The sequence below is a fragment of the Zosterops lateralis genome (genome assembly GCF_965231275.1).
Source record: "Zosterops lateralis genome assembly, chromosome: 15".
In the NCBI taxonomy this organism is placed as follows: Eukaryota; Metazoa; Chordata; class Aves; order Passeriformes; family Zosteropidae; genus Zosterops; species Zosterops lateralis.
The window spans coordinates 7,703,268-7,717,777 of record NC_139775.1 but is presented as its reverse complement, the minus strand read 5'-3'; the positions used below and the strand labels follow the sequence as shown (position 1 = coordinate 7,717,777).

General features: G+C 40.2%; 2 protein-coding genes across 5 annotated transcripts; one reads left to right on the top strand and one right to left on the bottom strand.

Moving 5' to 3' along the window:
- On the bottom strand, nt 1-10,325 carry GNPTG (N-acetylglucosamine-1-phosphate transferase subunit gamma). 4 transcript variants are annotated; one of them, XR_014591174.1, is made up of 12 exons: nt 10,273-10,321; nt 10,132-10,189; nt 9,834-9,901; nt 7,889-7,943; nt 7,696-7,779; nt 6,552-6,645; nt 5,147-5,261; nt 4,531-4,613; nt 4,148-4,276; nt 2,662-2,743; nt 1,819-2,014; nt 16-694 (listed from the first exon to the last, which is right to left on the bottom strand). XR_014591174.1 is itself a non-coding variant. In XM_083872339.1 (11 exons), the coding sequence occupies exons 1-11, from the start codon at nt 10,316-10,318 to the stop codon at nt 1,890-1,892; spliced, it is 939 nt and encodes a 312-aa protein (XP_083728465.1). In that variant the 5' UTR covers nt 10,319-10,321; the 3' UTR covers nt 5-1,889. The 4 variants fall into 4 exon arrangements, 3 of the variants coding, with proteins under 3 accessions (XP_083728467.1, XP_083728465.1, XP_083728466.1); XM_083872339.1 differs by having other exon boundaries at nt 5-2,014; XM_083872340.1 differs by having other exon boundaries at nt 6-2,014; nt 10,132-10,186; nt 10,273-10,325.
- A 65-nt stretch (nt 10,326-10,390) lies between these two features.
- TSR3 (TSR3 ribosome maturation factor) lies at nt 10,391-14,328 on the top strand (the record flags this gene model as incomplete). The annotated part of the gene is made up of 6 exons (XM_083872226.1): nt 10,391-10,472; nt 10,561-10,777; nt 11,560-11,753; nt 12,538-12,711; nt 14,025-14,088; nt 14,167-14,328. 6 exons carry the CDS (start codon nt 10,391-10,393, stop codon nt 14,297-14,299), a joined length of 864 nt encoding a protein of 287 aa, XP_083728352.1. The 3' UTR covers nt 14,300-14,328.
- Nucleotides 14,329-14,510: the final 182 nt, after the last annotated feature.

Genomic DNA, 14,510 nt, shown 5'->3' with positions numbered 1-14,510 from the left:
TTACAGTGTCAGTACAGAATTTAACCAGCTGAATGCCAGCAAACTTTGGTCAGCTCCCTCACGGCAGCCGTGCTCCCACGCTCAGTTCTCTGTGCAGCTGAAGGGGAGCTTTGCTTTCTTGGGCCATATCTGAGTCCAAGATCCGGCCAGAGAAAACTGCTTCCAGTCACTCGTCGACCTCCGTTTTTTCCTTGCACACACACGATGGCAACAGGCCCGTGCCCAGCACACTGAGAGGCAGCACCTTCACCAACGCCCCGCTCCCCATTGACAGGCTAATGCTCCAAAACCGCGGCCTGGCCTTGCTGCCTGTGAAAAACGAGGTTCACTTTTTTGGTAAATTTTAAGAGATAGATTTAATTAAAAAATTAAGACAATGAGGAGATAAAAAAGCAAAATACGGCTGGCCAGGTTGGCACTTAGCCAAGTCCACATTTTGCCATATCAGAGACATTCTTTAAATACCCTTTCTATTGCATCAGTTTGTTGAATATTTATATTTTTCCGTAAACTAGTTTCCATATTTTAGGAGCTGTTTTGCATGGTCCCTCTTTGGATCCGCCTTTTCAGAGCATGTGTGTTTCGTGGCTGTGTCTTCATTATCACCTCCAGCTTGGGCTTTGGTCCACACTTTCTTCAGATGGGAGATGCTGATAGTTGGCATATCAATAGCAGAGTCTTCTTTACATGTTCACTGGATGTTACCCCAACCAAACAGACAGTTTAGGCATACTTATATCAACTACTACTACTATGCTTAATTTTCTTTCCTAATAGCAGAAATAACAACCTTATATCTTATATCCTTACCACAATGTTATTAATCATACAGCACACATCTTGTGAAAAGCCAATTTTATTCTATACATTTATAACACCGCTGAAGTGAACGTGCCCCCCACCCTCCCAATCCACGCCTGCTGTGCCCTCTGGGTCCCGCCGAGGCCTGGCAGACACAGGGCTGGCTGTGCCCGGCAAAGACACACCTGAGCGGCGCCGAGGGCTCACGGAGCATCCTGCTGCCCGTCCATCCTCACCGCCCCTGCTCTGCCCCAGCCTCCTCCTCACCGCCAGCGCCCAGATCATCCCACGTCTCCCGTGAGCTTCCAAAAGCTGGGCTGCGGCTCAGCGCAGTGGCTGCCGTGAGGACAAGGGGACCCGGGGCTGGGGGGTCCCGACCTGCGCTACAGGAGGCGGCACAGCGGCCGCACATGGCAGGCTTGGCCTTCACCGACTGCTACAGTGATGCTTCTACAGTTTGTGGTGGAAGAGTCCGTTTTATTCCATATTACGTACCAAGAGTTGCCAGGTATTCCATCAACACAACTATGCTTTTGTAACAATTCTGTTATATTTCACTGCGCACCTTTCTGTCTGATTCCGACCAACTTCCATCTAACCTAACAGCCAAAGACTACATCAGCCTTTGAACACGAGTGGGTGGAGTGGTGTGTTCTGCACTGCTGTGGCAGAAAATGTGGTTTTTTTCTGTTTAAGTGTGCCCAGAAAACTCTTTAGCATATAGATGAAATAACATGTTCTTAATATTGTATTTAGTACCTTTATCAGAACACCTTGTAGCACTGGTCTTGAGCTGGTTTGTATTTACTCCAACTTCTGCCACACTTGATCAACAAAAATAGCAAAAGCTGGGACTAGACACACAGAATCTGTAAATTCCTGTCAAATATCGGTCTTGGCAAAGAAGTGTAACAAATGTTGTCAGAAACTAACCAACTATTCTCATTATGATGTGCCCTCACTCTACTACACTCTATTTGCTTTAGCGCAGAAATTCAGAAAGTCAATAATACTCACAAGAAGGTAAACCATCTTTTTGGCATAACACATGTTCAGTTTAATTTAAATTCTGTACCGCCCAAGTGTCTTCATACAGTGTAATTCCAAATTCCTGTGTCGCCATGCAAGTGCTCATCATCCTTTGACCCATTAACAACTGATGCCACTGCAGTTGCTGGTTGGTGACTTACATACTCAACACCGGTATTTCCAGCTGTAAAATTTAATTTTTTGATAAGACATCAGTTATTTTGGCTTTTAAACACCAACGTTTTTGTCACAGAATTCACTAAATAATTTTGAAATAAGTTATCTACAGTAAACTGAATTATGCTTTTGATTATACAGTGCTAATCAGCAATAATTAAAAAAACTACTGCAATATTGAAAGAACTACCAAACAGGCAGAAATACTGTGCAAATTACACTGTTAATAGTTTAAATGTGCAGATAACACGTTCTACAAGATTTTTATATGAGTTTTTTCCTAGAAAAGTTTCTCAAAGCAAAAAAGAAAAAAAAATAAGTGTGTCACTAATTTTGAGCTAATTTAACTAGCTCAAAGGTTCTTTGTTTTGTTGTTTTAAATTGGCACCTTAAGGAGTAGAGGCAAACTTCAGTTACAGGAGCAGTCAAACTTTATATAAAGCTAGAATTTCAAGACATCAACAGGTTTTTGAGGACAAATTAAGTCCTTGTGCATAGGAATCAAAACCTAAGTACTTATTTAAAACTTTGTCTACTGAATTTTACCTCCATATATTCCAGATTATTTAACTGTTGCTGTAACTGAAAACAACATTGGGGTATTCACGTTCTGAGCAGACAAAAATGGAAAAGAATTTTAATAAAAAAACTCACCAGAATTTCCTTTGTATGCAATACCATGCTGATGCAGTAAAGCTCTCAGTTTTTTTATTTCTTCAGAAAGTTGCTTGTATTCCTAAGAAAGAAAATACATTAAAATAGTTCTCCCACTTTTCAAATACATACCTAAATTGAGAGCTTTATGAAAAAAATGCCTCTGTGCACAGCTGTTACACCTTTTGGCTTTTTAGATCTTAAAATGCTTGTTCCATGAACACAGCAAATTTTAGAAAAAGATACATGTCTGTGTTGCCCAAAGAGGAACCAACTTTTTTCAAGCCCAAGAGTAAAAATTAGGAATGCTTTCTGAAACTATTTCAAATCTGTTCTGCAACTAGCATTTTATCATAGAACGAAATCTAAAGTTTGCTTCAGGACTATCCTTATTTTAAAATGATCATCATTCTGCAGTGTGGCAATTTGTCAACTCCTCAGCTCTTGACCTAGTAACTTCATGTTCTTCACGGCAGTTTCTGTTAACTGACAGACAGGGATTGCTTAGTTCTTTTGCGACTCAAAGCCCATATCTGAAATCTCAGAGAAGCCCCTATTTTTTGTAGTGTTTTGGTGTTTACATGAATAAAGATAGAGCAAAAGATTAAGTATTTAAGAATCTGTGGTTACCAAACCAGCCAATTTATGTCAATTAGGCTATGATGAAGCCAGAAAAAAAAAAAAAAAAAAAAAGAAGTAAAAATTAATAAATACTGTATTGTTAATGAGCGGGGGAAAAAATCATGACGGTCCCACCTCCTATGATATCAAAATGGTGATCTTTATATTAAAGTATATTCAGCTTAACCATGGTTTTATTTGGTTATATTCATGAATTACTACATGGTATTTTGTTTTTGCGACATTTTGCAAATAAAGACAACAGCAACTGCTTCTCTGCATTATAATGAACAAATTCCCTTCCACGCTCTTTTTCTCATGGTGAGGTTGTACTCTTTTAGGCTGAGCACACCTTCTGCCTCTATCTTCCCCATTCCAATACTGTTGCAGAAGAACTGTTCGTATACACAAGAGCATTCAGAAATGAGTACAGCCATTCTGCCTTTTGCTTGTGCAACAGCCAACACATTCTTACACAAGTCTGGGTAATTACCCACAGAGAGAAGTGTCAACATTCTCGAGGTTGGTTAGGCATTATCCTCATGAGTAATTCCTTCCTGTCTCCAGACTGATATTCCCCAGAAGTACCTACAAGGTGTTCATAACCCAAGCATATACACTAACTCCTTCATAATCCCCATCTTCTTACTGGGCATTCATTTTTGCTAGATTGTTTTTGACTTAAGGTCTATAATAAAGATACCAAATCACACTCTATGTAGGCTGTTACATATTGACACCAGAAAAGATAATCCCATGGAGTGATTCAGCTGAATACCAAAGGTGATTACATAATGCTCCCCCACTGATAATGTCATACAGTAAAAAGGTGGCAATTCCACATTGTAAATATTATGCTCTATACCTGACTGCACTTTTCCACTGTTTCAAATTCCAGAGTTATTTTCTTACTCTGTTTTTCAACTTTGTTTTCTTCTGTTGCTTTTAGAAGTCCTGCTTCCTCAAAAATCTCTTTTAGAATGTTTTTGTAGCCCTAAAAAAGAAAGTTTCCAAAAGGTGACCCATCAATCTATTCAACTCTTATCTCTGCTTGTAATTTGCACTTGCCATTCCAAGTCCTCAAGCTTCATTACCAGTTCATACAGTAGTTACAGTACATGAAAATTACTATTTGCCAACTGCAGAATAAATGCATCTAATCTGAAAGGAGAAAGTACAGTAGCTAGGTTTGGCTATTTGACAGTAATTGCTTTTTTACCAAATAGAGCTGGAAAAAAATCAATAAACCTGGTCGGTTATTAGTTCATCGTACAGAAGCTGCTCTGCTTCATCCCACTTCCTTTGCAGTGCTTCAGTCAGAGTTGGATAAACTGAAAAATGGAAGTCAAACCATGTAAAAACCAAGAGCACTGTCCTGCATTAGTTAATTCCTGCTCTAGTATCATGCAAGAATATTTGTTTTAAGAACTCAGTGTTTCTATACAGAACACAGTCTTTACTGCTTTTGAGAGCTGGGGTTACACTTAAATTGTGCTTCACACGTTTAAAGTTTCTGAAGAACCACCAGAAATTTTTCTTATTTCCAGATACAAGGCCTTATGTTCCTTTGCTCAATGTAATTCTAACTGAGCGTTTTTGTAATGTAAGCGAATGGGCAGATACTATAGGGCTTATTTCTACAGTCCAAGAAAAGGAAAAAAAAAAATCATTCACTGGGTCTACACTGGCAGTGGTTATTTGAGAAACACCTATGTGTTATAATGACTGGGATTTAAAAAACACTTCATATTATATGTTAACATTTAATACTAATTTATATTAAGGTACTAACTCAACCTAAAAATGGACACTCTAAGGATTGCATACTATGCCAGCTGTTCCACAAAGTATTTTTAAATCTTACCTAAAAGTGAGTGGGGATGGCACACGAGAGGAGTCTCAAATGTCAGAGAGTAAACACAAGTACTTGGCTCAGACACATCAGCCAATTTATTGCTCTTTCCACAAACAAGATGAACCTAAACATCAGTAAAAACAAAGATGAGCAAAAAGGGTCTACATGAAACAATACTATCACTCATGATCAATTTGCTGTGTTCCAATGTCAGTAGATGCATTTCTGTACATACTGCCATGTCAAAGCTTCCAGTGCCTCTTTTTATTTTTTCTGACAGAAAAGGCACCATAGCAAGCACACTGTCCATTTATTTTATCAAATGTGAAAATTGTTTTCTCTAATGGGAAATGATTCTCCCCACCAAACATTGTTCCTTTGAATACTAAGTACCGTATTTCCAGCAAGAATGAGAGTAAAAGGGACATTGAATAGGACACCCTTTAGAATCTCATCTAACATAAACACAATTTTCTTAATTTTTATTTCTGACCAATGTGCTAATTTAAGAATACAAGACACATCCAGACTGCAGAGAATTGTTTTCATCTCTAGATCTGCAGCACCAATATTTTCTCTCTTCAGAATGAAATGCCAGTGAAAGATTATAATTACAATACCAAAGGTCATACAAGAATATGAATTCTTTCTGCAGCATCTATGGGAAATAAAGATGTTAAGCAGGCACCTCCTGCTTAGAGCATAACATTTTCACCTTGGCCAGGATATGGCAACCAAGTTGACAGCTAATCGCAAGAGATTCGACAAGGTGAAGTGCTGGGTGCTGCACTTGTGCCATTACAAACCCATGCACTGTTCCAGGCTTGAGCAAGAACAGCTGGAAAGCTGCCTGATGGAAAAACACCTGGAGATGCTGGTTGACAGGTGCTACTCATCAGGCTTGTGCTCCAGACCCTTTCACAGCTACAGTGCCCTCCTGTAGGCATGCTCTATCACCTCAAAATCTTTCTTGAAATGCTGCTAGTGCTTGTTCTAACACCATGCTTAGCTTCTCAGCATGCTATTGTTAACTGCCTAATTCTTTTCCCTCCTTTTGCCTGGATGTTTTTAGTAGGCTGGCATCTCGAATTCAACAAAAAGCTCTTCTTTATTTTGCCTGACACAAATTACAATGCACTGTACTGTATTTCTAGAGTAGTAATTATACCACCCTATCAAGGAAAAAGAGTTGTAAGTAACCAATGAGAAAACATAAGTAAATGTCTTCAAAATTTTATCCTGATTCTAGCTTTCCTCCTCCAGTCATTCACATAGTTCCCGCAGGAATTCATCTTTATGTTTTCTATCACAGCTTAAATAATGACTTCTTCAGGGTAGCAATGTTTTAGTTTGTAGTCTAACAAGTGTATGCAGAGTCATGCTGTCTGAATTAGCATAGTCTAAGTTATTATACCTTTGTCTGTCTGCTCTTAGTTTCGCAGGAGTCTCCTTCCCTCATCCACATTCCAACAAATGTGTTGTTCTCAATTTCCCATTCATGCCAGATTCTGAAAAAAGAGGACACTATTTTGTTTAAAGTTACTGGACAGAAAAAGATGAACCCTCAGGAAGAAAACCAACAATACCCTTATACCATGTTCAATTTAAGTGTATATACTTCGTTTTTCTTGTCTTGGTATTTCCATTTCCTACAGCCAGCACCTCAGAAGTAGTGTAGTTTATTATCCAGGTTGCTATATAGGACACTTTAAAAGCACTTTTTGAGGGCAGAGTTTTGGATCAAATTTCAGTTTGCAAACCATTTGCACTTAGAAATTGTGTGTTTAAGTCCAGTAAAATGCAGTTTATACATCAATCCCACAACAAATTCCATGAGGCTAAGTACCCTGTGCAACTCAAGTTTGTTTGCAGGATTTTTAGTGCTGGTGAGGGCTCCTACAAAACCTAGTCTGCTTCTGCCAATCCTAAAGCAAATTATACCCTCAGCATGGTGATGTACCAGTTTCCTCACAGACTGGCTTACCATTTTGCACACAGGAAAAAAAAGAGACACCTACATACAAAATATCTTGAAAAGCAATGGTCTGGTTTACACTTAGATTTATTTTAGGTGTTATGATCTGGTGGTATTATGATCCAGGGTCTTTAAATACTTCAGGGCACTTTTTTGGGGGGGTTTACACTGAGGGTTTTATAACTTTTATAATGTTTAACAACCATTTATGCCTATAAAGCACTCTTTTCATTTGTAATTTTTGTATTTAACGTAAACTCCAAATAGTTAATGGACATGAAATCTGTGTTAATATAAACTGTAGTTAGACATTATTGAATTTCTCGCATGAACATATCACACTTCCAGTTGCCATTGGTTATTGATCAGTCTCCAGCTAAAATAGGAGATTAGTATTTATCAGCAACAACACAAAAATCTGAATTTTTCAAGACAGGGTGTTTTTATGTAAAACGGCCTAGAAACTACCATGACCTATGCTGATCATTGGAAGAATCTGAATTTTAAAACTGTCTCCTTTTTTCAATCTATGAAGTGGCCTGCTGACAACACAGCTAAAATATAAAAGGTCTAAATGCCTCACCCTAAAATCCCACTATAGGCATTCCATCGAAAAGTCTGCTCATGCTGAGTGACATTATGGAAAGGACAAAACTCATACTTGTACCTTAAAAAGGAGAGAAAAGAAACAGAAAGTAAGAAAGGTTTCAGACTGGAATAAAAAACTAGTTAATTCCTAGTAAGTTCATAAACAAATATCCAAATCCATTACTCACGTGGATTCCACAAAACTGAAACACTTGCCAGCAAGCCTAAAGAGATGTGCAGGGCCTAAAAACATCACAACATGACATAAAGGAAAAATAATGTTTTGGTTAAATTTAAGCAAGCTACTGCAGTGACAAAACTACAAGGAGTATGTGACAAATTTAGTTTTCTGCTGTACATAAGGAAATTTTTATCTTCCATAAGAATTACTGTAAGTTCTCGCTAGCACTATACTGGTTTGCATTATGTTCTTTAACGTTTTTTATTCTCACTAGGTAGTGAAATAAGCCTCTTTCAACAACAAAAATGAGAAACCTGTGTAAAAATAAACACTTGGAGGTTAGCAGTTGCAATTCTATTCTTGTAGTACTGACTACAAGAACTGCTATCAAAGGAATCCAAGACAGGTAACTTGTCATTAAAAAGAAGGTGAAAAGTTCTGGACTATGTGGTAAAGGAGTATTTCAGTATCTCTTGTGTAAGGAATTTTTTCTTGGGATTACTAAATATTTATGAGGAAAGAAGAAAAGATATTACAAAGCATATAAAGTAAAACCCCATCCTGGATTCTTAATCCCCCACTGTCAGGATTGTGCAGGTGCTTTTTCCAAGTATCTAGACAAGCAATCCTACAAACAAAGGTCAGACTACCAGAGTCATGCCCTCCAGAATGCTTTAACCACTCGGTTACAGGCACGTTCCCTTTCCCAAATGTTTTTCTGACTGTATGATCTTGCATTTCATTCTAGAGATGGGCCTGACCAAAGCGTTTGCTCCTCTACTACATGAAATCTGTGTCTCAGTGATTAAGATGCTCTCCCCGCAGATGAAAATGTGAATGTCCATGAGGAATGCATTAAACTCATGTCTCCCTTTCCAGGGCAGATGCTGTAGAAGAGGAATTACCAGAACTATTACTCCAACTGTTCTGTAGAAGAAAAGAACAAGTACAGTTTCCATGCTAAAGAAATAATTGTGCAAGGCAGGGTTCCATGGCCTAGGTTCACATTCCATATACATTCCCAATATTTGGCTACATGTAAGATCCCACAACAAAGAATGGATTTCTGGTGTGCTGTCCTTTTTTCCTGCTACTTTTGGCATCTCCCCATTCAGCATTCTATTACTAATCCCATTTCTAACTATTCATATTTCACATCCAGTACATGCAGAATTATACACTTGAGTTTATAAAACACGACAGAAAACATTAAGCATGATCACATTCAGTGCTGTCATATCAAAAATCCTTTCTTGAATCTGAACAAGGTTTAAGTTTGTGCATAAGGTTTGCAGAGAGACAAGAGCTATTCCCTTTTGCTTAGTCTTTGCCTTCAGTGTTTATCTGCTCTCCTCTGTAGATGGCCTGGAATTCTTTACATTCCTGTTTATTTTGCTTGAGAAGTGTATTTATGTTGCAACACCTAGGCTGTGTGTGAAAGTGAGCCCCTCTGACTGGCTCCAAGACCACTCTTAGGACATTTTTTTTAAACTATTTTTGGGTATTGAGTACTACCAGATGATGGGATGACTTTTACAAGATAATCTCAATGATATTGAGGATTGTGTCATGGAAAAAAAAAAAAAAAAAAAAAAAAAAAAAAAAAAAAGTGTTTACTGTGGGTCCAAAGGATCTGTGACAGGCTAGAAAAACACAGAAAAAACATACGGATACTCCTGTCAAAAAACTAGTATTAACAGCACTGGGACCTAGAACCACCAGTGAAGTTAATCTAGGTTTTAATCCTTCAGGACCACAATGAAATGTATTTGTCCATGCTTCTTTTCCATGATGCTTATAAAAACACATGCAAAATTCGGTTTTGTGTGCATAAAGTCGAAATATACTATTTGCACTGCAAACAACTGCTGCTAAATGATGAAAACTGGACCAAAAAAAAAAAAAAAAAGAAAAATATATATAAAGAAAAGAAAAGTAACGGTCGCATATACCTGATACTGCAGATGGGGCCATCTTTGGCTGCAGCCTATTTGTTTGAGGCAAGAATGGGTTATTCAACCTTTCAAAAGAAGGAAAGTTAAAGGTTTAATGCTGGGTTATGCTCCTGGCCGTGCTCCCCCCGTGTCCCATCGCTGACAGCCGCTGCCAAGGCGGGGCTCTGCGGCCCCGGCCCGGAGCCCCATCCCGGGAGGAGGAGGAGAGGGGCCGGAGCGGGCACAGCGGGACAGACCCGACCCCGCCGGGCGCGGCTGGACCGCGCCACGACACGGCCAGCGCGCGGCCACCTACCCGAACGTATTCGGCTCCTCCACGATCTTCATCTTCCCCGCCGAGGCGAAGAGACCTGCTAGGAGAGAGCGGTTGGGCGGGGCGCGGCGGGCGGACCGAGCCGCCGGTGCGGACGGAGCGAGCCGCGGGCCCCGCACTCACCGAGCGCGGCGCCGAGCGCCGCCAGCAGCAGCCGCCGCGCCGCCATGGCCCGGCCCGGCCCGGCCCGCGGGAAGCGGAAACGCGCCACGCTCGGGGCGGTGTCTCCGCCAGCGCGGCCATGGAGCGCGGCCGGCGCCGGGCTCGCCGCGGGACCCGCAGCCTGGAGACGTTCGCGGCCGAGGCGGAGGCCGCGCTGAGAGGTGCGTGAGGCGCCGCGGGAGCGCGGGCCAGCCCTGCCGGGCCGTGCCGCCTCGCCGCCGGGCACTGATGTGCGCCCCCTGTTTTCAGCTTCCCTGGAGGGCGAGAGCGCCGCTGATGGGAGCGCGCGGGAGGCCAAGTTCCCCTGTCCCCTTGCCATGTGGGAGCTCGGACACTGCGATCCCAAGAAATGCACCGGGAGAAAACTAGCCCGGAAAGGGTTGCTTCGAATCCTGCGCCTCCGTCAGAGATTCCCGGGCGTCGTGCTGAGCCCGCTGGCCACGGAGTATGTCTCTGCCGCTGACAGGTGGGGCTCGGTCCTGCGGGGGAACGGGGAGAGCCGCAGACAGGGAGAGCACTTGGTTCAAATACCGTCCCGATGCTGTATTAGGGAGAGCATTTTAATCACTGATTCATAGCCGAAATTCAGACGGAATAAAACCGGCCTGAGAAACAGAGCCGTTTTAATCAAATCAGCCTAATATCTTTTCACAGCTGGTATCAGATGAGAAAAGCATCTGTAGATCCCAATGAAAAGTCAAGGTGTACATGTAGGTTCATTTCTTCAGAGCATGGCCCTGTAGCTGCAGTGTCTTTTATTATGCCATGTTTAAGTTTTTCAGTCAGACAACACAATGCATTAACCGTAAAACTTTTTTGCAGAAAATGAGAATTTTCTTCAAATGTGCCTGCAGAATTTTTATAAAGATATACTTACTCAGATTTGTCTCTAAAAGCAGCGAGAATCTAGCAGAGAGCCTAAATCAGAACTTTGGTGTAGCTTCAGCTGTGAACATTACTATTAACCACACTTCCCTGCCCCATCTTTAAACCTAAAATTATTCACATTTTATTTTGAAACATACAGATAAACCTTTTTTTGCCAGTTTCATGTTTGGAGGAAAACCTTGCTACTGTTCTTTCTCATTCCATCTCTGTTATAGGTTATTTTAAAGCATAAGGGTTTTGATTGACAAAAGCAGGGGTTGTATGCAAGTTTGTCGCCAGTATAAAGTGGCAATATGAGTTCTCACTCCATCAGTATAACGGTGACAATTTTTCAAATACAGTGACATTTCTTTTTTTCAGGCATGTCATTGCTCAGAGTGGAATTGCAGTCATCGATTGCTCATGGGCCAAATTAGAAGAAACTCCCTTTACGAAAATGAAGGGGAGTCGTTTGCGGTTGCTGCCTTACTTGGTGGCTGCAAATCCTGTAAACTACGGTCGGCCCTGCAAGCTGTCCTGTGTGGAAGCTTTTGCTGCAGCATTTTGCATTGTCGGTAGGCTCCAGTTGTCTGACGTGAATTATGTTGCTAGCAGTTCCTACATCCATAATAAATCAGGAGAGATGGTCGGCAACAAAATAAACTGTAATGCTGTCAAATGGGTCATCACTTTCTTGACTTTGCGATCAGATTGTCTAGCATTTTTCCAGGTGTGTGTTATCAGCGGCACTGAGGTGTCTGTGGGATATTCATTTCAGCTACTAAACAGGACACAAACTGATAATCCTCATTTTGTCCCGATAGTGCGTAACATCAGAAAAACTATTACAAAAAAGAGAGAAGACAGAACACAAATCCTTAGGCATCTTTGCCTTAATAGAAGCAAAGAGGCAGCTGGCTGTTAATAGGGTGAAGTCTGGTAAGAACAAAAGAAATTGCCTCCTCTTGTGATGTTTTCCAGACTCATCACAGAACTTTGATAAGAGAAATGCTCTACCATACTGCAGACAAATCTTATCTTCTGAAATACTGTATGTACAGTTGGTCTTGTACTGAAGGGCTGTGGGACCTAGAGCTTGAATCATAACATAAAATACCTGTACAAAGTATTTTTATCTAACACTCACTAAAAGGCTATGAACTATTCTTGGATTCAGTTCCATCTTTCAAGTTAAAATATTTGTAGTCTCCAAAAATTTTAATCTCTGAACACTGAAAGAAACACTGGCAAACACCTTGCTATTGTATTGACATGTATGCATGTACTGAACTAGAAACATGTAAGCTGAGTGAAATCTCATACTAAAGAAGAAAATTGATAATTTATTTTCTGTTTTAGGATTTCCAGATCTAGCCACCATTCTTCTAAGGAAATTTAAATGGGGTAAGGCATTTATTGACCTGAATAAAAATCTCTTGGAAAAATATGCAGCCTGCCAGTGCCAGGATGATTTGCTACGCATCGAGAATGACTTTTTAACCTCTGTCCAAGAAAAAAAAGACGAAGAAGTAGGTAAGAGAAAAACACAGAAACACTACATATGCCCTTTTTGTAACTAGTTTCTTCAGAGTCTTTTCCTTAAATCTCATGAAGATATTGGCAAGGTGGAAGATAAGTGCTTTGCTGATATGCGTTGCTCCTACACTATGCTAAGAGCGGCTCTTGGCCCCATTTCTTTCAACTAAAATAGATGAAAATGACTAAAACAATTTAATGCTTTGAGTAGTGTATTCACAGCTGAACTGTGAAGCAGTTACCATTACTCAACTAACCAAATTGGAAAACTTAGAAGAAAAAAGAAAATACGATGCTTCCTTGTTTTAGATACAGATGTTAAAAGCAGAGTATCAGTAAAAAGACTAGTAACTGAGAAGGAACTGAGAGAAATACAGGCATACAGTCAGACAGCAAGTTAGTTATGCATAAACCTCTAAGAAGGACCTTTAATAGACGTATTTATATAGTCCTCAATCAAGATGTTTAAAATCAGACTTTTAAAGATAATTAAAATAATTTTTAAGTACAAGTAGTTTATTCCCAAACTCTTCCAGTGATTTACTGAAATCCCAGTATTTTGGGCTGTATTCACAGTGAGTGCTTGGTCTCATTCAAGACAGCACAAAGGCAGGCAAATAATCAAGAACACGTGAAAAAAGATTATCCTAATTAACATTTTCCTTTCACGGTGATTAAGTCCTGTAAAGTAGGCCAGGGACTCATACTATAAAAGAAGATGGTCAGCAGCCTTTAGTTGCTCTAAACTTTGATCTCTTTGCCATGACACTGAATTAAACCATCCTCTTGGTGGAAGCCTAACAAGTTAGATTAAACTGAAGACAGCTTTTAAGGGGCAAGGCTGGTTAAAGCACACTTCCACCTGCAATCCTACATATTTTCTGGCTGAACTGCAGAACCAAGGCTGTCATGCCTTGTTTGACTTTCCTAAGGCAACAGTTCTTCCCAGCTACTTCAGGTAAAGGAAGCCCAGCCCTACCCTTACTCAGCAAGAGCTAAACCTGGAGAGCTGTAATTCACTTCTCAGTGGACATAAGCTACCTCGATGGCCTTTTTAGAACTTAATCTATGTTTTCTTAACCAGAGCCTCAAAAGCCTACTCATACAATCTGACTATCTCGAATGGACAGGCAGGACTTGGGTTATTTTCTCAGCTTCCCTGGTTTCTCATCAAACAACTACTTAAACTTATGAGAGATGTGAACTAGACTTTCTGTGCCTTCCCCTCCTTGCCATTATATATGAAAATAAAGGCAGACCATTAAGAAAATGCTTTTTTGATCTTCTGCAGTTTTTTCTTCTTTTTCCAGATCCATTTGATGTTGACTTAGAAAAAGAATTTTCTAATCCCAACAGGCCAGTCAATTCTTCAGGGTAATGAAATTTAATTTAAATACTAGTTTTACTTATTTTAAGTTATTTTGCTTTTATAATCTTGAAAACTGTTTCCAGTCTAGCACAAAGCAAGGAAGACTCTGAGGAGGACAGCGTGAGCGATTCAGATAATGCCACTGAAAGCAGTGAAAGCACTGATGAGAACAGTCCAGAAGAAACAAAAACCCCCAATAATCCCACAGAGTTGTAACATCTTGTATAAAGAAATTTTCTTGTGAATACTTGAGTGTGTCTTGTTCACCTGTAACTTGGGGCTTAGCAAACCTCAGTCTCTGGAGGTTTGTAGGTCTTTTTATGCATGAGGGCCCTATGTTATTTAATTTTTAGGTAAGTATGGAATGTTAAATTATTTTGTAAGGAGTTTGAAGCTTAGTTACAAGTTAAAAAATAAACAACCCTGT

Coding starts and splice junctions, on each gene's coding strand:
- GNPTG (XM_083872339.1), bottom strand. CDS start 10,318: ATGGCGGCGCGGCGGCTGCTGCTGGCGGCGCTCGGCGCCGCGCTCG. Junction 7,780..7,888: donor TTCAGTTTTGTGGAATCCAC/GTGAGTAATGGA, acceptor CTCCTTTTTAAG/GTACAAGTATGAGTTTTGTC. Junction 4,277..4,530: donor ATGAACTAATAACCGACCAG/GTTTATTGATTT, acceptor TTTCTTTTTTAG/GGCTACAAAAACATTCTAAA.